The 25510-nt window shown below is 33.4% G+C and overlaps 1 protein-coding gene across 1 annotated transcript in view; it reads left to right on the top strand.

Annotated features, from left to right (window-relative positions):
- Positions 1–25510, top strand: part of Gphn (gephyrin) — a 355924-nt gene that overhangs the window by 108970 nt on the left and 221444 nt on the right. The window contains 1 exon segment of the mRNA XM_038336955.1: positions 580–672. Within this exon segment, the coding sequence (XP_038192883.1) occupies positions 580–672 (93 nt within the window).

Here is a 25510-nt window from a genome sequence, read left to right as displayed (position 1 = left end):
ATATTTATTTTCCTCACCACAAAATATTTATTCATTAATGGGTAAAATATAAACATAATTGAGATTCTAGAAAGTGTAGTTTGAACTCTAGTTCTTTTCATGAACCTATCAACATATTTACTTTTTTGAATCCATAATAGAAACAAGTATGAAACTCCTTTTTTGGATTTATAATTAAGGTATGAATATTTAGGTGCTAGAATTGATGTTGTTAAACAATAAGGTTTTTTATTAGCATATAGTTTTCAACTTCTTTAAACTTGAAAATATTTTGTAATGGTGAAAAGACCTTTAGATATGCTATTTAAGTACATAACAAACAAATTATAAATGATGCCATTTCTTTTTAAGAAACTCTCATCAGTTTGGTGTTTGATTCATCGTTTTCGATCATTGAAAAAATAAATATCACAAACTGAATTATATTTTTGTCAAGTGTGAAACTTTTCAGGAATTGTCCTTTAAAAAGTCTCTATTTATTTATTTTTGAAAGAATCTTGTTTCAATGCTATTTGTGAAATGATTACTTAGAATATGGGGCAAACAAGTAAGTTTTTCTGTGTGTTTGTTATCTTTTAGGAAACTCTCATAGATTGGTGTGATGAGAAGGAACTTAATTTGATACTAACAACTGGAGGAACAGGGTTTGCACCACGAGATGTCACTCCAGAGGTAAGCCAGAGTGCCTTTCTCATATTCAAGGAATTGACTATTTATATTATCTTTATTCTGTTTTAAATTTTCATATTATGTCTAAGAGTTTTATAAGCAAAACTATTACTTATTACTATGACAATACATATACTTGGATGTAGAAGAGTTTTTGAAAATATTTCCTGACTTTATTTTTATTTACCTTTGAAATTGTTGAATATGAGGAACATTGAGCTGTTCTAGAAATTAGTCCTTCATTTGCTTTTAGCAGCTACACTTCAGGAGGTTATAGCAAATTTTAGCCATTGCAATTCAAAATTGGATCTGGTTTCTTTCTTCTTGAACTACCTTAGTCATATGTCTCAAAGTACAGTATATAATTATTATATATTTATACTAAATTTACTCTAAATTCATGAATAGGCAACATATTTTCCATATATTAAATGTGAATAATATTTAAATGTAGAACTTAATAATCTAAATAAAATACCTAATGTTTCTGCTATAGTAGTATCTTCTACACAGATAGAAAAATTAGGGAAAGAATGAAACATTAATTCAGGGAAAGGGTCTTTAATTTCTTTTTTAAAAAGCCACAAATGTCAGTTTTTACTGTGGAGTAGTGGAAAAACTTATATTACCATTATGATTTGCTTGCCTTTACCCTCAAGTAAATGTTTCTCGCTCAATTTCATCTTAATATTAACTATGTCCTTCTGTTTTCAAACCAACATACTATTGTATCTACTGCCTTATCATCAGGTTTTTTCCTTCTCTTCATTTATTAAATAATTATTGTCTTCATATATTTTTAAAATTTGATCAGCATTAGAGTTCACAAGAATGCATGCACAAACATAGTTTGCTAGGCCTCTCCCTTCCCTTTCTAATTGAAATATATTGAATAGATTACCAGAATTTGTTTTGCAAACAAATCTTTATGTGACATAGATGTTTCTAATCCATAGACTATACTTCTAAATTCTGAGAACTACTATATACTTTTTGAAAATATAGTTTTATAAAACAAGTACTAAAACTTTTATTGACTGTTCTATTTTAGTATATTTCTTTTTATATTGTTATAATTAGGATTATAAATAAAATACATTTTCCTTCAAAAATTATGAAGAGTTGTTTTGTGATAGTGTTAAATTCAATTGTATAAATCAAAAGATCGTCTTAGGAATCTTTTTAGTTTCTCTGTCATAACTTGACATCTAACATTAGGTGTTCATTTGACCATTTTTGTTATATGAGACTAACAAAAAGTTTGCAGGGCAAACAGTCTTTGTAGAGTTGTGGTTATATTTTATGTTGTTTTCTTTGTAAAGAAACTACCTATATGAAGGTAATTGATTTTAAGAATTTGGATATTATTTAAATGATATTAAGCTTGTATAATGATTCCATAGTTTTTGTATGATGGTTTGTTACATTCACACTAGTATTTATTTATACTATATAAGATATAAGAAACTATAAAATTCATTCATATCCAAATAATACTGTTACTTTTAATTATAAGGAAACAGTTTACATCACTAAGTATCTTGTTTACTATAATCTTGTTACCTATTCTTTTCCTTCTACTGACCAGCAAAGTGTGACTGTAGGTGGCTGGATTCATTTACATTAATCATACATGTGTGGAATATCTTTCTCACATTAAGTAATTCTTCAATTATTTATATGCCATTTTCCTTTCATCTCAATTACATTCAATTTTGACTTGGAGTTGTTCAGATTATCCAAATTCAAAGCTCAGAATCACAGGATTGTCTTTACATCTGATATCATCAATAAATCTGGAATTCCCCAGATTATATACACTTTGTTTTTCTATAAAGACTGTGGATTCCCATACTTCTTTCTTGCCAAAAGATCATTAACTGAATGGCATACAAAACTTACTTATTAAAGATATACAGTTCAGAAGAAGCTTTATTGAAGAGAGACATAATTCTATATATAGGAAGGAATACTAACAGAAATCCCATGCTTTGTTTCGATGTTACAAATACAAGACTCTAATGCATTCACCAATTTTTGGATCATGGGAATCTTATTGATCAATGGCTTTTGTACCACTCACACTGATAACTTTCCGTGAATGAGACTGAAAGTTTCAACATTCTGGTAACTCCATGTTTCTAATAACCAGCACTATCCAGAGGCTTTAGGGATCCTCTTTGTGAGTTAAAATCTTGTAATGGATAGGAAAAGGTACTCACTCCTATTATTTAGGAGATTTCAGGAGTATGGGGATTATGCATATAGAACCAGGATTAGTCATTTAACCACTCGCTTGTTTAGTTTCCTTAAAATGAGGGAAATTGAATTATCCATTTTCCTGGGGTTCTGTGAACATTATTAAAGTTTTGTTTCATCATTTATGTGTATTGATATGTGGCAGTATGGTGCATATATGTGTGTAAGTATATACGTGTGCATATATATTCATGTATATAAGTATATATACATACACTTACATAAGTATACTATATTTACATGTATATATTTATGGAGGTATATGTGTAAGTATATGTTTATATACTTAGATGCATATATACAAACAGACAGAGACACATTCATATTAGTGTAGGTGCTCAAAGAATTTAGAAGTAGCTGTCAATCTCCTGGCTCTAGCATTACAGGTGATTATAAGGTACATGATGTGGGTGTTGGAACCAACCACTAAGCCATCTCTGCATTCCCAGCTTTCATTAAACTTTAAAAAAATTAACCTCAGATGTAACAAGTTTCATTATGGTATTTTCATAATACTTTGTTTTTGTTTATCCTCTTTTATTTTGTTCCCCCATCTCTTGTCTGCCCCCAACCCTTCTGCCTCAAGTAGTTTCCTTTGAAGTTCATGTCACATTCAATTGTTTTCTATTATCCTATTCCTCCATTTTCCTTTAAATCTCTCACCTTTGATACCATTTTCTGTGTTAATGAACTATATTAACACTCACTTTCACATGGAAATATGTATTTAAAACTTAAGCTGTAAGTATTTGATGAAAGACACTCCTAAAATTTTGTATGAGTTTGCTTAAAATAGTTAAAAATTTTCTTTTATTGGCTATGTATATGCCAAGTTGTTGGGGAGGGGTTTTTAAACATAACTACTATACAAATAGTCTTAATAACTAATTCAGATTCTATCTATGAAATCTTCAAAATCTTGTGAAATTGATTTTTACCTACTAAGCATTATATTTGGTCCTTTCCCATATTATATAATTCAGGAATTTATTCTATTCTACTATATTATTTTCTCTTTTTAGTACTATATGTTGATTATGCTCTCATTATGACTTTTTATGTTTCATATATAAGAAATTGAACAGTATTTTGTTCTTAAATATTATTTAATTACATGAAAAACAGACATGTTTGTAATCTTTTATGCATGTAGTAACTGCCTAGAATAAAGCATTAAGTTTATAATCTATGTATGTACTCATTATCTTTGTTTAAAGCAGTGATTTATTTCATCATTAATAACTTGACTTTTACTGTTTATATCACTTTATATTTTACATATATGAGAATGGGTCTGATATGAATATCTATGACAAAAGCTGTTTAAAGACTTCAATAAATAAACATTTAAAAAAAGACTTGGCCTCCAAAACAATTTTTCATTTCCTTTATACCCTTTAGTAGATACAATTTCCATACTATTTTAAATATAAAAGCATGTTTAATAGAAATTATAATTTTAATTTTCAATGTAAACTGTATAACGATTTATTTATATATTGAGTATCTTGTGTATTTATACCCAACAGAGTAGAGGGTATTACTAGGCACATTTATCTATATACAACTGTAAGTAAAAAATTTTTTTAAAATAGTGTAAGAGCTTACAGTTATACAATGATACAATTATTCAGTTGACAATTACAAATAATCCACAGTTCCTCTCTATGGGACTACTATTTTGAAATTATTAATTGTCAATTAGTTTGAGATACAAACACAAACAACAATCTTTGGTCAGATATTTGTGCTATCAGAGAAGAAAAATGAAGAATGAAAATTATAAATACAATAAAGAAAATAAACCAAATTTATTGCCAATTGGTATGGATTATAAATGAAGTAAAATTTAATTAGCTTAGATTTCTTTCTAATTGTTTTAAAGGGATATGAAAATAGAAGAGTCTATAAGGTTGTTTCATGTTACAGCCTTAAGGCTATGAGCATTTATTTTCCCTAAACTATGGATTTGTTTCTAGTTTTTAGCTTTGTATCATAGAATATCGTTCAGTTGATAATTATATGCCTCTTACTTTCATCTTAAATTTAGAATTCTATCAAAACATATATGATAACATAATCACAGTCTTTAACTTTTTATCCTCATTTTAACACGAAACTTTTATATTTATAGATGTATTTCATTTCTTTGACCTGACGGTTGGGTCATTTGTTTGTTCTGTAAAACACTAAGAATTATAAAATTCTATGAACATAAGGAACCATTGTTATTTATTAGTTCTTTATGTTCACGTATTGCTTTAATCATGTATATCCAAAAATCATTATTATTTAAAATTTTCTACACATAGTTCTCTCATGGTAGTTAGAAATCTTTCCATGAAATATCCACTTTGTTAATAAAAAAATTAGTGCTATTATATATTCGTTTTGTTTCACCTTCTTAAAGTTCATAGTTTTCAGAATTTAATTGTGATTACCATAAGACAGACTTTTTTTTTACCTAATCATTAATCTTCTTTCTTACAATTCTTAAAAAACAAGAATTCAGTTAGTTACTGTAAAGAAGGTAAAATTGAGTTTAGTTACTAATTACCTTTTAATGTTTCTCAATTTTTTTATTCTATTGAAAGTAAAAATTTACATTTAACAATTTTACCTAAAAATCAACACCCATCATTTTAAAGGCAAAACATCTCTTTATAAAAGAAGCACAGTGAAACTAATGTCTTTATTCATTTGTCTTATAAGGAAAATTTTAGTCTGACATAAATCATTTGTATTATTCATTTAGTTTTAGCTGCATATCAATTTCTATAGAAGACATTGATTATTTCACTGCATGTATCATATATTGATACTTTAGAATATCTAACTGGAATATATGTTATGACCCTTGAGACACACATACACACTCACACACTAAAAATACACATGCTGTGGATATTCTTTTATAGTTATCTGATTTTTGTTAGTTAAAAAAGAAATACCCGTTAAGCTTATTAAAATTTAAAACAACTGAAATGAATTAGACTTGTAAATATCTCAAATCTCTTCTTTGTGAGTAGAATCATGTGACAATGTCAAATTGCCCACAAAGCAAAATACTCAAAATCTCTATACTTGAAAAATTTTAAACTAATCTGACGATCTCTGTTTTCAGATTTGGTAGCTACATTTGAGATTATTTTAAGAAGCTATCCTGTAATTTTCATACAGTTGTTCTAGACATAAGGACTATGTTCCCATGCTGTATTTTTTTATATACATGTGAAGAAACAATTTAGTGTAAGTAAAAACTTTTATATAGTTGTTAGAAATACGAGGATTTGAGCACCGGCTCTACTACTTTGTGTAAAATTTGAGACAAGTTAAGCTATTTAAGCCTAAATTTTCCTTTCTACTGACTTCACTAATGAATGTCTTTCTCTCAAAGTTTTTGTTTCTAACAGTAAATAATGAAAATAGTCAATAATATGCTTTGTTGAGTCTGTCTATGAAATTAAGGATATCAGTTGACATTCTCCTACTATTATTTTAAGACATGGGACAGAAAAATAAAAATAATCTACATGATATGACAATTAATTGTAGCTTCTGATAACCTGCATCTAAAGGTTAAAAAACTATTTATTGTAGCTTCCTCTATTTTGTCTTAGGTCTTTAATTCCATTATTAGTTTAAGTTCCTATAACTTGGTTTGAAATGACTTCGGTGTGTGAAAAGATAGCTTTTTATCAATGGCTAACAACTAAATTAATTTATCATTGATTGTTGTATGAAAACACAAACACAGGGCTGGGGAAATGGCTCAATCAGTGATGAGCTTACTCTGTAAGCATGAAGACCTGAGTACAGATCCCTGGCACTCATATAAAAGTTATATAAAAGATAGATACAACAGCAAATACCGATAAACCCGTCATTGGGATTGGTGGTGGGGTAGATGGCAGATCTAGGGAGCTCATTGGCCAGTCCATCTACCATATATGAGTAGCTCTAGGTTCAGTACCCACCTCAAAAAATGTGATGTAGAGCAATAGAGGAAGATACCCGATGCTGACCTTGGCCTCCACACATGTCTTCATGGGCTAGTGCACCCATATACACGAGCATACGTGATGGTGATGCATATACACATGCACACAAGCACAAAGATTATGCATGATTATTACATACCATATGATGTTTTGATATATGGCTCTTACATTGGCATAAACAGTAGAAGCCGTCTTTATTGGTAGAGTCTCAAATTAATTTTGAAAAACAGCAGTTTTTGAAAAAATAGTTCTATTTCAGAACTCAAATATATGTATGAGCTTACACACTGCTAATAACTTCACTTTTTGATATTATTAAACTTTACAAATAGTTATGAAGCACCTTGAGTTTTGCTGAGCTTAGTGCTAAAGTATATAGTTACATGACAAATCATAACAATATAAATCTGATACCAAATATATGCTACCAATTCAAGCCAAAAGATTTTCTTTTACAAAACACTTGAGTATTTTATAATTTAAAATGGTAGAAATCGGTTTCATTTATGGAGAGAGGAAGGTATTGCTGATGGTAATCAGAAAGAAGTTAAACTTATGAGGACTGTTAATATGAATATAAATTTCAAATCTTCCTGCATAGAGCAGAGGACATAATATTGTGTCTAAGAATGAATAATCTAGATTTAATGTGTGTTTTAGAATGCTTACAGTAGTACAATGTAGAAATAACAAAAAGTAATCGTCACAATTGAGAGATTGCTTAGAAACAACTTATAAATACATTATCTCCAAATAAGACATTAAAATCGTGGTTCCAAAACCTAAAATGTACCCCTGGAGTTGGAGAGATTGCCTAGTCGGTAAAGTTCCTGTTTCATAAAGCATGGCAGTCTAAGTTCAGATATCTAGATCCCCATAAAGAGTGGGGCATGATGATGCAAACTTGTCTGTTCCGGCACAAACAGGAGAAGAGCATGCTGATCAAATTGTCTTCCTGAATCAACAAGGTCAAGACTCAGCAAGATCCCTGTCTTGTTAGATAAGGTGGAGAGCAGTAGGGACAAACACCGGACATTGAACTTCATGCACACATGCAAATACCATAAATGCAAACACAACATTTCACATTTCTCAAGTATGTATCAACAAACAAGTCAAATTGTTTATTTTTGAGAAATATTTTTACACCCTCAGTTTTAAAGTGGGAGGCATTGTGTATGATCATAATTCAGAAGTAACTTGCTTGCCTACGATGATGAAGACCTTAGACATGAGTTCTGACGATGGGGGAGACTGGAGGGAGCATCCTGATTTAGTCTGCCTGTCTAGCAACTGTCCTCACCATTATTTGTGTAAAAACTGCTGATAAGTACATTTCAATTTTGTTGATTTCTTTGTGAATCTCAGTCAGTACCTTCAAGAGTCAAGACAATCAATAAATACTGATTTTTCTTAGTTTTCTATATCTACCATTTTCTGTAAAATTGCTGTTTGTAATTATGAAGAAATTACAGTATCAGAGTTTCAGGAAACTAAGGACCTTTGGGTTTAACTCCTGAACATGTTCATTTTATCATTCCCCATCTTTTGCCTGAAGATCTGAATCAGTATTTCTTCATGAACTTTCATTGGTGGAAGAATCCTTATTGATTGAAAACCCAAACATATTAAGATAAGTTGACCACATTATGACTTACCTACTTGTTATTGTGCTGCTTTTGGCTATGTATAAGAAAAAATTAATTTTGTATAATGGTATAGGTCGAGGAATACATTTTCTCCCCCGTCTTCAACTTTTTTTTAAATTACCTTTTCATTAATCTCTCTGACCAGCCACAAACTTTCTCTGAATTGATGCCCTTTCCTCAGCCTATTCATCAAAAAGAAAAGCCCAATAGGAAAATAAGGCCAGCGGAAAAATTAAAGGCATAGAATTATCTTTAATTCTATACCTTTAAAGGCATAGAAGCACTTAAATATGCTAATTAAAGTTGAGTTTCCATCAAAATGAAAGTCTTCTATACAATTTAACAACATTAAAGATGGAAAAATACATTTTGTATAGACAGTGTCTTCCAAAACTAATAGAAACACTGCACCTATGAATTCGCAGCAGGTGTGGTTCTCTTCACAAGACCTGTACAAGATGAAGCTAATTAATATTATAGCATAGTTTAGGGAGGGGTTCATGAGCCCCAACCCTTATCTAAGTTGGTGGCTTCTGAGAAAGGAACTAGTTTTCTTTATGGGTGTGCACCTTGATAATTGGCCATGTTGTCCTAGTGTATGGGAAACATCTAGAAGAATATAGACAAAACAAATTGGATTTGCTAGGTTATTGAATTTAATAAAGAAAGAGACTTAACGTTGGGAAGGACAAGAGGTAGAGGTGAGGGTAGATTTGGGGGCAATTAAAGGGAAAAGTTGAGAGTGAATATGATCAAAATAACTGGTTAATACATATAATTTAAGACAAAAATAGGCATTGCCTCTTATATCAGAATTTGGAAAATGAGGTAATCTCAATCATTTTATATGTAAACAATTCACAAATAAAATGTCTTCCTCTTTCTTTTCTCTTTTGTTTTTGTGTTTGTTTTGGTTATGGATTTTTTGGTTTTGTTTTTTTGTTTGTTTGTTTGTTTTTGAGACAGGGTTTTTCTGTTGCTTAGACGAGGCTGACCTTGAACTCACAGAGATCCACCTGCCTCTGCCTCTTAAGTGCTGGAATTAAAGACCTGTGCCACCACCACCTGACATCCTCAGTTTTCTTAAATATATGCTTTAATGGCATACCTTTTCCATGGAAGAATATGTTCCAAGCTTTCATAATGCCCTGCTAGGGAAGAGAGATCATACAAATTATGAATACTTGCTTTCTAATTGACGTTCTTCCTAGAATTGTAGTGTTGCCCATGTAGCTATTTTTAAGGCAATGTGGACAAGACAGTGTTTTTGGAATTTAAGTCTTAGAACCACATTTTACTAGTATGTGACTTTATGCAGTTTATGCAAAATATACTTTTTGGCCCTAGTTTTCTTATGTTCATGATGAACTCTGAGTGTTTAACTCATAGAATAATTATGTGAGGTAGTATAAATAAGCTGTTTTTCATTCATTATTTGTTTTTTTAAGTTGGAAAATAGACTATTAGTTCTTTATTTTTTTATTAAAAATTTCCACCTCCTTCCCTTCTCCCATGTCCCTCCCCCTCCCTCTCCAGTCCAAAGAGCAGTCAGGGTTCCCTGCCCTGTGGGAAGTCCAAGGTCCTCCCCCCTCCATCCAGGTCTAGGATGGTAAGCATCCAAACAGACTAATATAAAAAACAACACCTTGATTTGTGTAACTTATTAAATGGATATTTATTTAGCTCACAGTGTAAAAGACTGAAAGTAAAGGTTTTCTAGCTTTATTGGTCTTGCCTCTAATGTAGGTCTAATAATGGATAGAATCATAACAATAACTTAAATGAGATTAAGAGTTCATATTACCGGGCAGAAAGCAATTCAGGCTTATGAAACAACACAACTTGAGGAGACCTTAAAGGACAAACAAGGGCTTTTCAGTTCTTTGAGCGCAGCAAGACACATAGTCTAAGTACCTCACCCACTAGTTTCCACTTTTTAAAAGTTTCATATCATAACCCAGTATCGCCCCAGTAATGAAAAGCCTCTAACATATGAACTCTTGGGAGAAGAAATCATATCCAAACAACAGCTAGCTCCCCAAGTAGTATTTGGCTCACTCTGTTGTCCATGTTATCTTAGGACTCTTGAACTAAATCAGTCTTCCTGCTTTAGCCTCCCGAGTATCTGGGATTGCAGACATGTATAATAACTATATCTACTTTCCTTTTAATATTATCTGCACTATCAACAGAGCTTTAGCTTGAAACATAGGTGAATAATGGTTCGTTAAATATTGAAAAGACTTCCCTGAGGAGGAAAAAGAAAAGCTGAGCATGCTAAACACAAAAGTGTAGTTGTAGAAGAGGCAAAGGAAACAACAGAATGGACCTGCTACATGCTCATTTTATCTTGAATTTATTAGAGTGTACAAATGGATGACATCACTTGCACATATATGTGTGATGTTTTTTTCTTTTGGCTTTTTGAGGGGCCCACCACCAAGCTCCCAAATAAAAGCACACGTAGAGCCTTAGCTTGGCTGATTTCTTGCCAGCCTTTCTTAACTTAAATCATCCTATTTTTTCCCTCTTGGGTTTTTTCTTTGCTTACTTTTGTATGTCTTCCTTTCCAACTTACTCTGTGGCTGTCTGTGTTGCTGTGTGGCTGGCCCCAGTCCTCCTCTCCTTGTTCTCTCCTTACTCCTTCTCTTCCAGATTTCTCCTATTTATCTTCTCTGCCAATCCCACCTCCCCTTGCTCCTGCCTCGCTGTTGGCACTTGACATGTTCATTAGGACCATCAGGTGTTTTAGACAGGCAAAGAATCACAGCTTCACAGAGTCAAACAAATGCAGCATCAACAAAAGTCACACACCTTAAAATAATATTCCCCAACACACATGTATTGTTATAAAAGAATAGATACTAGAATAAAAGAATAGTCTCACAAGATGCATGTTAATATAATTAAAAACCAAATAGCAATATGCTTTTTGTTGATATTAACACTAAACACAGATTTAGCTAGAGACATAGTCTTACTATAAGACTTGAGAATATTCCTTTCAGTCTGATTACAGACAGAAATCAATAGTGTAAATTAATCTATATTCGATATCATCTATAACTATAAAATATAATATTGGTCTAACACAAACTTTATTATAGTTTCAACAAATATATATGCACATATATTACCATGAACTCAAAATAGTATCAATTTTTTAATGTGACAGCGTATTTATGATTTTATGTTATTACATGATATAGACCTGATAGGAATTGATATAATGGATTCAGAGACAAAATTATTTGGGATGATTCTAATAATTATGTCAGTGTCATTTCCATAGAGTAGAACATAGCAAAAGTGTACCTGCTATTAAATATGAAAGAGGGCTGGAGAAATGGTTCAGAGGTTAAGATCATGCAAAGGACCTGTGTTTATTTCTTTTCATATTGGGTCAATCGCAGCTGCCTGTGACTGCAACTCCAGGAGGATCAGATACCTCTGGCCTCTGTGAGCACCTGCACTCTTATGCTCAGACACACATTCATACATATAACTAAAAATAAAATAAATATGTATGAAATGAAAGAATTAGCCAATATGCTGGAATTTTCAATTTCAAATATTATTAATAGCACACAGGTAAGAACTGTCAAAAGGGATATGTTTCTTCAAAGGATGCTTAGAAGAAAGCAAAAAAATTTATGAAAGTTTACTGTTACCTGTTTAACTTCACTGGGAAAGTCTGACCAAATATAAAAACAAAAATGCAAAAGAAGCAGTTAAGAATTCTAAGAGGTTTAATTTACATAAAAAATAATTTTCCAAGAATGAAGAGACTGTAGTGATGGTTGTCACTGAGACAATTTTGTTGTCTACCCCTCATATTCTTCACTTCTTTCCGTCAGTTTGCAGCAAATAACATAATATTTTTGTATGTAACAATCCTCCAGACTGGACTTTATGGAGGAAAAAGATAGGCCACTACTAAGAAGAGGTTCTGTACAGAATTATTCAAAGAGTAGAATTATTTGGCATGAAGTTTAAATATTTGAGCTAGGTGAACTAGGTTCCAAAAACATCTAAATTATATGAAAACTGTTGTTAGATTTAGTATTCTTATAATGTATCATTTTTACTGTAATGTATCTCTTGCTTACTATTCAGGACTCCATTTTACACATAGCCTTTTTATAGTGGGATTGCTGAATAATAACTCCACTGGTGTAGTTTAAATATTCACATCAAACACATTATTCTTAAATAGTATAGTTAGGAGTTTGGATAATTATATGACAGATGTGAAACTGTTTATAGGTCCTGTTTCCTTTTTTCATTTTTAAAGTTTACTGATACTGTGCATCATTAAGGTGGGATTCTTTTTTGTGATCATTGTCAGAAATAAGTAATATTTAGAAGAGTGAGAGACAGCTTTTATATAATATTCAAAGCAAATCCTCATATAAACACACCTTCCCTCCGAGGTGCATCACTGATAACATTAACAATTTGTTGTAGCTTTATTCGAATTATGTTATTATCATTTGTCTTATGAATATAAAATATCTTTAGATATCAAACTTACTTTTTAAGACACAGATGGCAAAGCATATATAGTTTATGTCACCCAATTCTGACATCCCTGTAGCACAAAAGCAGCTAGAGGTAATATAAATGATTGAAAATTCCCAAATCTAAGATAAGAGATATTTATCCAGGTACAGGAGGCAGGCAGAACACCAAATAGACCAGACAAGAAAAGAAAACCCCATGTCACATAATAATCAAAATACTAAATGTACAGAACAACAATAAAAAAAGGATATTGAAAACTTTAGCAGAGTAAGGTCAAGTCACTTATAAAGGCAGACATATCAGAACTGATGTTCTATACATCCTGAAAAAGCACAGAGGCCAGCACAAGATACTGTAGCAAGAAAGGTTATCAGCCATAAGCAAAGGAGAAAGAAACATTTTACATAATAAAAACAAGTTTAAGGAATTTGTTACCACTAAGCTACCTTTACAGAGACTACTGAAAGGAAACTTTGGGTCAGAAAAGGAGGTTAAATGTGCCCAAGATGGCACAAGAAATAAACTAATAATTTGAGAATATGTAATCAGTAGAGGCTTAGAAGTGGTTGATTGAGGATGACTATATTTTATAAAATTGTTGTAAACACTAAAGTTTAACTTTCATATACAGTTTTTACTTGACTTTAAATGCTATTTTATTTATTTTGTTTGAATCATTTTAAAATGTAAAGATGCTTCTCAGATTGCCAGTAATCTAAGAAAACATACAATAGGCAGAGTCTGGTTTCTACGCTGTAATTTACTAACCTCACATTAGAGATCTCCTACCCTTTGGTATTAGTATCCTTATCTGCTAACCTACAAACTCAAAATATGTGTGAGCTTTCAGAATACTCTGAGACTTTGAGATTAAAAAAAAGAATCCTGTTGGGCAGTGGTGGCACACACCTTTAATACCAGTACTTGTAAGGCAGAAGCAAACAGATCTCTGTGAGTTCCAGGACAGCCAAGGCTGTTACTCATAGTAAACCTGTCTCTCAGTGAAAAAGAATCCTCCCAAGAAATTTAGCTTCCTCAACTTGAGTGTATAATATATATGTGCTTTTCATGATGTTAAAGATACAGAGGAGAATTTCCCTATGATGGGTTGGTGAAGTGGCTTACAGGGGAAAGGTACATACCACCAAGCCTGAGGAGTTTTATTTAAACCTGTGTGGTGGAAGAAGAGAGCTGGCTCCAGAAAGTTGTCCTCTGACTTCCATTTTATTCTGCAGCTCATGTATGCACACACTACCCCCAACATGCATAAAGCATAAATAAATTCATTTTAATGTTTGTTAGAGTTCTCCATGAAATTTATCATAAAGAAGCAAAAGTTCACAATAAATTTACTAAAAGGTCTTATATAGAGACTTTTAAAGATGAAGCATAAACCTAAGAAAATAAGTAATGCACAATATTAGTAATAAATTCTATGGATCAAAATACACCCAGGAAGGATGATTAATAGTCTAGGCAGGAAAAATCAATGTAATTAAAATAGGCCATTCTTTAAGGAAGATGACATTTAAGCAATGACCCAAAGGAATAAAGAGGAATAAATCATGTAGAATTATTATGTCCCTTTAGTGTGATAGAGTAGAGGTATAGAGGTATAGGCTTATATTTTAACAGGAAACTAGTTGGGAGGCAATTAATATAGTGTAGGTGAAAACAAAGAAAGTCACTTAGATCAGAAGAAGGAGGGGAGAGAAAAGGAAATTAGAGGTTTGGACAGGAGAGGAAGGGAGTGGAGAGGATGGCAGGAGACAGGAAAAGTTCGTTTTGAAGCCAAAATTTCACTGTGTAACCCTGGCTATCCATAAGTGCATGCTTCTCCTGCCTTAGCCTCTCAGGTGCTAGAATTAAGGCTTTGGCCACCATGCCTAGCTAGTTGATATACTTTGAAAGAAGTAACACATGGAGTAAGAGTGAGAGAAGTCAAGGAAAAGAGGCAGGATTTGGCTTTTGTGATTTGAGGAATGAATTGTGAAATTCCATTTATTGAAATAAAGAACAGTGAAGAAAAGATAGACATAGTGATTTAAATTAGGGCTTTTACTTCAGTCACAGAAACGTGAACTGCCTTGGAGCTCAAAGAAAATGTCTGCAGAATTTCTGAATCATTGATATTAATTAAAATCTAAGACAAATGATAGGATCACCAAGCTATTAGCTAGAATTTGCCTATTTATTGGTTTTACTGGCCCCTGTTTTTTTTTTCCCCTAGCCCACTTTTTAAAAGGTAGGTAGTTTCTAGAAATTATCCCCTCTGCTTACTCATAAAGAATGGAAGGAATCCCACTGAATCAGAACCTTGACCTGAACAGAAAATACCATTAGTTGACCATCCTCAAATTTTGCCTTGATGTGAATTTTCCTAAGTACCTCCTTGCTGGAAACTGTTTGCACTGGAGGTAAGTGTGAAAGGGGAGGTTGCGGGGAATGATGGGTTGAGGGCTTCCTAAACCTTTCTCAGACCTCAGAAGTGGTTTGATTCTGAGGAAGAGAAGGTTCAGGCTGGTTCTTCTTTCCCTGAACCAGTTCATAAAGCCCTAAATTTACCTGTTTTCCTCAAACTGGGAATCAGAAATCCCTTTTCTCTTCTGTTTTTCTGCTGCAGAAATTCCCAACATTCCCATTTTGTGGGCTCCAGAAAGGGGTAAGCGAAGACTTCAATCCCAGCCAATCATTTCCAGATTAATACTTTTTAGTGTTTTGGTTTATTTTATCATCATAAAAAATGCTTGGACCCATTTTTCCCATCTATTTAATTTCCTTGTGGATTGTTATGTATCTATCTATGTTCTAGGGTCATTCTGTATCCCTGGGCAATAGAGTTCAGATCCATCTGCTGTTTCCATTTGTGTGCTATTCTCTTGTGGATTCTCATACGCACTTTTTGAATTATTTCCTAGATGGAGACAACCAATTCAGGGACTGTTTTCACTGCTCAGTTTCATCTTTTCCTGAATGGTGTTTTGTTCCCCTGCTGACAACTTGTCATTACCTTCCTCTACTGCTTCTGATGGTCTGCCATTGCTTCTCTACTGTCCTGTCTTCCTGCTTGATTGCTTTTGGATTTTCTCTTTTTGCCTAATTTCATCTGCTGGACAATTTGTGTTCTCTACTCATTGGTGCTTTACCCATTAGCAGACGGCCTGGTTTCTCCATACCAATCTGCTATTTTAGCATTTCAGGCTGCCCAGCATTGTCTGTCTGCCCCTCTACCATTCTCCAGTACTGTGGCCTACTAAGTTCTCCATCTGCCTGCCTGATTTTGCCCAATCCATTATGCTTATAATACTGTAAAAAGGTACAGATTATTTAGTACTTCTGCTCCACATGCCTTGTGCCACTGGATTGGACTGCTGACTCGGTTGCCTGACTATTGCCTCATCTTCCTATTTGCTCCCATTGGCTGCACCATTATTTTATTTGAGTCATGGCTTTCATCTCCAGTGAATTTGTGACTTGCTGGTTTGTTCCTACTGCCTCCTTTATATTTCTCTGCATCTAATGAGTCACTGGCATTGTTCCCCAGTTGTCTCTAACACTGATTAGAAGTTACTTCCAAGGAAAATTTTGCCTGTGTATTGTCCAAACATGTCTTAAAAATAGGAAAATGCTTTGTTATTTAACAGCCCAGTTCTGTTTTCTCCTAAACTGATTTAAAATTCAACTACCACCTGTTATTTTTGCTTTTTAATACAAACCATCATTCTTCTCTTTTTTTAAAGATAATTTATAAAAATGCATCATCCTTGCCTCAGTTATCTTTCAGCGTCGTGTTATAGGTATTGTTTTCTTGTGTGTGCGATCTTTCATTAATTTTCCATGTTCAAAATTTATTTCTTAATTTATTTTACCTAATTTCTCAAAGATTTCTACAAAGCAATTGAATTTTATCTTTTAAGTAAGATCAGAAGAATTTTTGAAACTTTAAAAGTTTTTTTTTGTTTCTTCATAATTCAGATAGTGTAGCTTTCAGTTTTGCTCTCCTTTTTCTTTGGAGAATATAATTTCTTAGCCTCCCTGGTGATTTACAGATCCTTTAGTGTATCTATCTTTCCCTTCTTTATAACTTCTTTTCTTGTGCGTGGGTGAAGATTTGAAATTTACATTTTCAATTCTTTACAAAGTGCTTGGCATCCAAAAATATTTTGTGCTGTGAATTTTGTGGTCGTATGTTGACATAAAAAACCAAATATGACAATCAGAGAATTCTGTAGAGTTTGCAAGTCTAAGAAGAGATATAACATGGAGTGTTCACAAGTGCATGCACATGTGTATGTGTAAATTTTAAATGTCCTTTATACATATAGTATCATTATGCTTGAAATGTGAAAAATATGTGTTCATATTCAATTTTATTAAAACAAATGTGATAGAGGAAAACCTTAAAAGAAAGAGATAACTTTAGAGGCTATAGAAAAAGTATCCATAGGATATTTTTAAGATTTCTGCGTTATTAAAGGAAATTAGTAGGAAGGAAAAGGTCACTTTAGGGATGCCAAAATAATGCTTTCTGGTGCATTCCTTAATCCTAGCTTTTGGGAGGCAGAGGGAGATCTGTGAGTTCGAAGCAACACTGGTCTACATAATGAGTACCAGGCCAGGCCAAGAGAGAGCCACACAATGACACCCTGTCTCAAAAAAGGGAAAAAATGAAAACAAAACCAAATGAGCAAAGAAAAAAAAACAGAAGAAGGACACTGCTTAAAATTTATCATTTAAGTACGAAAATCATTGGTGTTAGTATTTTTCATTGGCATTTTACAATCATTACCACTGTTTGTTGCAGAATCATCCAAAATAAGAAATACATATAATATATATAAGTGTAAAAATATATACATTTGTACTTATTTATATGAACACTAAAATTCCCAATATCCCATCTCTAGACTACGGCAAACTTTATTTTATTTTTATCAATTCAGCTATTCTGTGTACTTAATCTAAATGGAAACACACATTTTTGTCATGTTTTGTTTCCCTTATCATAATGTTCTTAAGGTTCCATGAAGTAACATGTATCAGAAGTCCATTCTTCTTTTGCATCCTTTGTATATGCCAAACTGTATCAGTTCAGGTGTTGAGTACTCACTTGGGTAGTGTCTACTTTCTGACTATTAGCAACATTGCTTCTGTGAATATTGGTGTACAAGTATTTTTTTCTCCAGTTCCTTTGGTTCTACCACTAGAAGTATGTGTAGGAAGAAATTAATAGCAAAGAGGTCAGGAAAATTACATAACAAACAGGAAAAGTAGGTAAGTCCAGGATACTGGATAATGTGGTATTAAAACAAGAAATAAACTTTTGGACAAGCTTTAAAAGGCTATGTTTTAAGATGTTAAAGTTTCTATATTCTATCAATAAAAGAATGACGTTACACAGGTCTTGAGTGTTTAGATACAGCAAGAATAATTCTAAACAAGATTAAAGTTTTCTTAAACAAGAGAATGGTGTATTTCAAATCAAGTAATGTAAGTGGACCTTTAAGAGAAGGGAGTTATTTGAAAGACAAGGTTTCAGTGAAGGTCACAGATGAGGAAACAGTTGTATTTAGAGCAGCCATCATTTTAACTCATCTTTCATTCTGGACACCAAATGTGCTTACAAAGACCTTGCTAAAACACTTTGTGTATGTATAACAGTGTGAGCGAAATCTAATATTTTTCTTCTACTGAAAATATTTTTTTCAAACATAATATATTCTGCTTACAGTTTCCTCTCCCTCCTCTTCTCTCAGTTTCTTTCCCCTACCTTTCTACCATCCCAATCCACCCACTTTCTGTCTCTTACTAGAAAACAAACATTCTTCTAAGGGATAATAAGGTAGAACAAAACTAACACTTTGGAATAGTACAAAACAAACAGAAGGAAAGGAACCCAAGAAAAGGCACAAGAAACAGATACAGATTTAGAGACCAATGTGACATTATGAGACAGTAACCTCCAGTGATCTCATTGAGTTTGTTTTCTGTTCTCCATTAGCTTCTGGGTATGCTGCGTGCCCTTATAAGTAGTTTGTTTCCCCACTGAAATTCCCTCTGAATAAATTTTCATTTGCAAATGGGTATCAATTGGAGATTGATTCTGGTTTGTAGATGGCGACACATGTTCCCTTCTTTTAGCTCTAGGACTCCTGGTACATTCCTGTGCAGACCTGCGCATGCTTCCTCAGTGAGTTCTTAGGTGTGTTGATTCTGTTGATGCCAAGTCTAATTCTGTACCATTGTGCCAAGACCTAAAGTTAGAGATAGTCTTTGTCTTCAAAGTTTTAGAGCTGGAATATTTAAAATAATTATTTATAAGGATAAAAATATTTTGAAGAAACAAGATAGTATGTTTCACTTATACTCGGACTTTGTTGGGGTTAATTTTGTTTTTCTACCCATTATCAACTAAGTCTCCTTAATTAACTAACACAGAAAACATATTGTTTTCAAGGACAAGAATAAAATTTAACAACCAATTGCATTTTTAGTATCATCTACAGCATTTTGAATTTCTTCTTATAATTCTGATTCTTTTTTTATATAATTCTGATTCTTGAAGAGAAATGTTCAAAGTCAGAACGTTTCCATGTAATCATTTCACTTCTCTAAGCCTCACTGATTCAGAAAGAAGAATGCCTTCTGGACTGAGGAGATGGCTCAGTACATAAAGGACATGAGTTTGAATTATCAATACCCACATAAAAGCTTGATGTGATAAATATTGTTTTACTATAACCCCAGTGGTGAGGGTCCAGAAGCATGTTGATTACTGCAGCTTACTGATTAGCCCACCCAACCTAAAGTGAATGCTTCAGGTTCAGTAAGAGATTTTTGTCTCAAAACTTTAAACAGTGGTGGAAGATATCCAAAGTTTTCCCTGGCCTCTATACATGCTCATACAGACAAGCCATAATACCTACTCAAAGGACCTGTAAGGTTGAACAGTAAAAATGTGCCCTGATTATTAATTTTTGTATCCTGCCACTTAAAGTGTTTATCAGCTGTAGGAGTTTCAAGGTAGAATTTTTAGGGTCACTTACATATTATCACATCATTTGCAAATAGAGATACTCTGGAAGTCTCTTTAATTTTAAGTTTCTTTTCTTTTGGGGGGTTTTGTTGTTTTGTTTTAGTTTTCAAGACAGGGTTTTTCTGTGTAACAGTTCTGCTTGTACTGGGAACTAACTCACTTTGTAGACCAGGTTTACCCTAAGATCCATCTGCCTCTGTCTCCCAAATGCTGGAATTAAAGGCATGCACCACCACTGCATGTCTTAAGTCTTTTTAATTTTATAGCTAATCAAATCATGACAGATTAGATATTTTATTGTTGGCTATAAGTAGATGGCATAATTCGAAGTGAGTCATATTAACTGGATAGTAGAAGAATAAATAGTAGTTTAATAGCTACTATTCAGGAAATTGTGCTTAAATATAATTTCAAACACAGTGAGGAATCTTTCACTCTCACTCTACTGTGGCCTCTTATTCTAGGAGCTGGTGACACTTTTCAAGGGTTTCTCATCATTTAAAACTTGCTTGAATACCTGATGTGAAAAAGTTCAGACATATTCATTAGCTTTTATTATTTGTTTAATAAACTAGTCATGTAAACTTGGGATCTATTTCTCCTCTTTGTATTAATGTGTACTCAGACTTGAGTTCTGATTTTTTTAAAAAACTCTAGTAGAATAATTTTTAATGACATGTCTTTTAATCTTTCTGATTGTCTTAATGTTTTTATTGTGGTGATATAGGTACAGAGAGATCAGAATTTCCTTGTCAAGAGAAAACACTGAAATAGAATTTACATCCATATTTAGCATATATTAGCATTAATAAATTAGTTTAAAAGATTATTCTTGTATTCACTCAGAAAATCACTTTTTAAACAGAAAAGACAGTGCTAATATATATGTGTATATGCATATATATGTAATGTAGAAATGTAAGATAAAAGACTAATAGTTTTATTTGCAGTGATTATTCTGTTTTCTTGTGATCTTTGAACTATTTTAATTTCAAAGAAACTGAAAGCACTGTTGTATGTTTTCATTGTGTGATAGTCAATCTATGCTAATATTTCATCCTTATAAAGTATCAAAATCTTCTATATTTCATTTAAAAATAACCCTCCCAATTTCTTTAAAGTTGGTATATTCTTTTGAATAACTATTCTCTGACAAACTAGTAGTTATCTAATTTTTCTACCTCCCCATTTCTCTACCAAGTAGTACTCCCTGATATTTAGGATCTTGCAAACAGTGTGATTACAATGTAGCTTTCCTTCTGTGAGCATTTAGTAGTACAAGATTAACCCATTCCCTTTTTTGGGGGGGGTGTATAGTAATTAATAGTAACAGGCACTGTTACTATTCCTATAGTAACAATTCCTATATCTCCTGATATCTTAGTCCCTTTTTCATATATTTATACAAACACACTACAGACACACACAAACACACACACACACACACACACACATTTCTATATGTTAGTAGTGATATAAAAAAAGCTAACTGTGACCAAAAAATAGTCAGACTGGTAATAAAGAGACCATTAAAAGATGGTAAATCAGGACAGCATGATGCCTCAGTGGATAAAGGCATTTACCACCAAGCCTGAGAGCCCAGGATTGCAAGGAATGACATAATGGAAGAGGAGAATCAACTCCCAAAAGTTGTTCACTAAACTCGACTTGGATGCCATGAAATGTGTGCCCCACACATACCATCACACACAAATAAATAGAATAATAACTTTTAAAAGATAGTAAACATCCTCAAATTGAAGAATTGGAACAAAGCTACTGTATTTCTATTTAGCAGCTATTTGGCATGTTTCAAATTATTACAAGATTACTAGTTAGGTATCCAGTTATTTATAAATGCAAGGTAACCTCAAACTTTATTTTGCTTTATAATGCTGTTTAGTAATTAAATTTTTACTGACAATTTCACAGAATATATAATGCATTCTAATATTCACACTGAGAACTTTCTGCAACTCATAAGCCTCTCCACTGATGCAATAATCCAGATTAGATTAAGTCAAATCGAATTAGAAAAAGCCCTGGTTTAATGGATACCAGATTCCCAGATGGCTTTCCAACCCCCCCCCCCCCCAGGGAGGAAACATAAAAAGAAGACCTGAAAACCACGTGCTTGTTTTCTGGGGGACGCTTTAAATACAGGAGGAATTATTGTTTGAAGGGCTCCGAGATGCAGTAGAGTTTGGAGAGAGATGAGGGAGGGGGCTTGGGGTGGACTTTCCACCCGAACATTCCAGACTCTTTAGATATATGAATGCTAGGGGCTGCGGTGAAACTTCCATCCAAACCTTCCAGACTCTTGGATATATGGTTGCCAGGAGTTGGGGTGAGGCTTACACCTCAACATTCCAGACTCTTTGAATATGTGGATGCCAGGGGTGGGATGAAGCTCCCATCCATACATTCCAGACTCTTTGGATATGTGAATGCCATTGGCTGGCGTGAAGCTTCCATCCAAACACTTAACATCCTCCTTAAAGTCCTCCTTCCCCTGCCAATTCCTCTTATTAGTGTAGATCCCTGTCTCACATTATTGTCTTTGTTCTGCTTTGTTATCCACTGCAGTTAGCCAAGTGCCATTTGTGTGACCATGGGTTTGGTACTCTCCATTGGAACTTAGTGAGCTTGCCAGTGGGTAAAGGTTGACAATGACTCCTCCAACCTTCCTTTTCAGAATGCTTTTTAATCTAACATAATATTGTATACTTATAAAAATTAAGATTATTTTCTGTTTTTATCAGCTAGATCTAACACTCCTGAGATCTGATTCTTCAAATGCTCAGGAATGAAATTTTCTCTGGCTGCTTAATATCTGTAATACTGTATAGCATGTATAAATACTTGCATGTCAGAGGTAGCAGTTTACTTTAAAAGATCTTAGAAACTAAAAGAAATTTTCCCCTGTATTTTTCTCCTCTATTGCCTTCTGATCAAAAATAAGACATTTTGTGAAAGAGATAAAATGCATTTAGATGCTTCTCAAAAATGGTAGTTAACTTCAAAGTTAGGTGACCAACCACCTGTAGGAAACACTGATTTTTATGAACAAGTTTGTTATTAAATTTCTTATTTCTATGTTAAAGTCAGGATATTAGGGGTGTTATGTCTCAAACCCAGACTAGAAGACTAAATGAGGTGCTTATTAATATATCAAAGCAGACTCTGGCAGGCCATTATCCCTTGGTCCCTACCTGTTATTAGATCCTCTTGACTGGCATGCCCACCCTAAATTCTAGCCCAGGGACTGTACTGGGCCTTCTTTTCTGCTAGCTTCTCTGATCTGTATATAACCCAATCATTTTGGTTATGTGGTCATTTTAGTCTCTTGGCTGCCATTCCTGGTTGTCTGCTCCCCCCTCTCCCTATCCTCACAGGGCCCTGCTCAGGTGGCTGGGTATGTTTACTCTGAACTCTCCCATGTCTCTGTTTCTGTCTGTCCCCGTCTTCTCCCTTATATCTATAATAAAACTCAGCCTCTTAGGAGCAGTCATGTCCTTTATTTTTTTCATTCAAGGGGCACAGCATCTTACATATTACATAATTCTTGTATTGTGAGATAGGTATCAAATGTGATTTAATTATAAATTATTCCAACATTTAGAGACTCTCAAGGTGTTCTCTGACCACCATAGGTGTGTTTTAAAAGCATACCCTCACCTCCTCTCCCATTTTACCCTCTCCCATGATCCCATGCTCCCAATTTACTCAGGAGATCTTGTCTTTTCTACTTCCCACGTAGATTTGATCCATGTATGTATCTCTTAGGGTCCTCTTTGTTGTTTAGGTTCTCTGTTCCATAAGTATGATAGAATCACCTGAAAATTGTTTGAAATAACAATTCTGATAACCTATCCATTCATTATGAATTGAAGTATATGAGAGTGAAGCCCAAGAAATCTATAATATAGCAAGGTTTCTAGAAGAATGTGATGCACATTAAAGTTTGAAAACTGTTAACCCTAACCACGTTTCACTTTGATGACATAACAAAGTTATCAACAGCCATTGTCTGGTGTGTCTTTGTTGTTTATGGTTATTTACTCACCACATGGCGTTGTAGTAATCATTACTAGATTTTGTATTAAATCTACCTAGTCAAGTAACAAGCATGTGAATACAAGTAAAATTTTTTTCAGAATCTTAATAAGAGTGTGTCTACATAAACAAGTAAAAGCACTACACTAGAAGTTTTTCATGGAGTCATGTTGCATACAAAAGAGTTCCACAATCACCAAGAATGGAGTATAACAAAGGTTTATTTATTTGGGGATAAACTCACAATAAGGGTAGAGAGCCACATTCTTCTGTGTGTGCTGGGAAATAGAACTGAATCCAGCAGTCAAGAGGCCTGTGCATGCTTTTTGTCTGCATTTATAGTACAAGAGACATGCCCAAAGTGGGCTGGTATATTAAAGACTATTGGCTGAAGGAGTTCCCACAGCACCTTCCCCTTTTGTCTAAATAAGAGATTCTAAACCTAATAAAAAACAATATACAAAGAATAAATGTTAAGTATTGTCCAGGGAAAAGAAGAGGCAAAAACTTACATAAAAATTAGAATTACAGCCAGCATAAACAACATCAAACAAGAAACATATGTTAAATGCTTCAATAGTTATCCTTTCCTAAAAAGTCTAAGTTTTATATCAAAAATGGCTTGGCTAAGTCATGAGAGGAAAGTAACTATGACTGTCTAGTCTTCAACACCATCAAAGACCTGAGAAGGGAAATAATATTACTTGAATAAACAGGAAGTGCAATCAAGCAACTTCCAAAAGGTGCAAGAAATAAAAGGGACAACTGGCTACCTGGGCAATCAACCAAAGACTCATTTGCAGTGTTGGGGCAACCAACTTTGGCTAAGGCCTAGAGTAACTGACAGACCATTTTCGGAGGCAGGAAAATTTGAAAAACCATCTTACCCTGTCTTGGAAAGGTTTGGCAGTCTTTTTCAGTCTTGTTCAGTCTGGACACTACTTTTTGTCAGTAGTCGAGGCAGGGGACAGTTCTTTGCCCAAAGACCAGTTTTGCCAAGAAGAAAACAAGCTCCAAGTGGAGTGTCTTTGGTGCCCAACATTTTCTAAGGAATAGATCGGTCTTGCCAGGAGCAATCATGTCTCATGTTAACAGAATTATAAGTCATTTAAATCCATACTCTACAGTTATTTGAAGTTTTTGAAAATTACCTATCTATGTGGAATACAGTCTCCTTGCATGTAAAGAACCTGATTAGTCTTTTGTCATATAAGTAGGACAAATGGATGACTACTACCTGTAATTCTTAATACCTATGTAAGTTAAAGAGTAGGGCTTCATATTAAAAAATTAATCAATCTTTAAACAAATGTGCA

The sequence above is a fragment of the Arvicola amphibius genome, chromosome 7 (assembly GCF_903992535.2).
Source record: "Arvicola amphibius chromosome 7, mArvAmp1.2, whole genome shotgun sequence".
Taxonomy (NCBI): Eukaryota; Metazoa; Chordata; class Mammalia; order Rodentia; family Cricetidae; genus Arvicola; species Arvicola amphibius.
The sequence above is the reverse complement of the archived record's forward strand: the minus strand, read 5'-3'. Positions and strand labels throughout refer to the sequence as shown.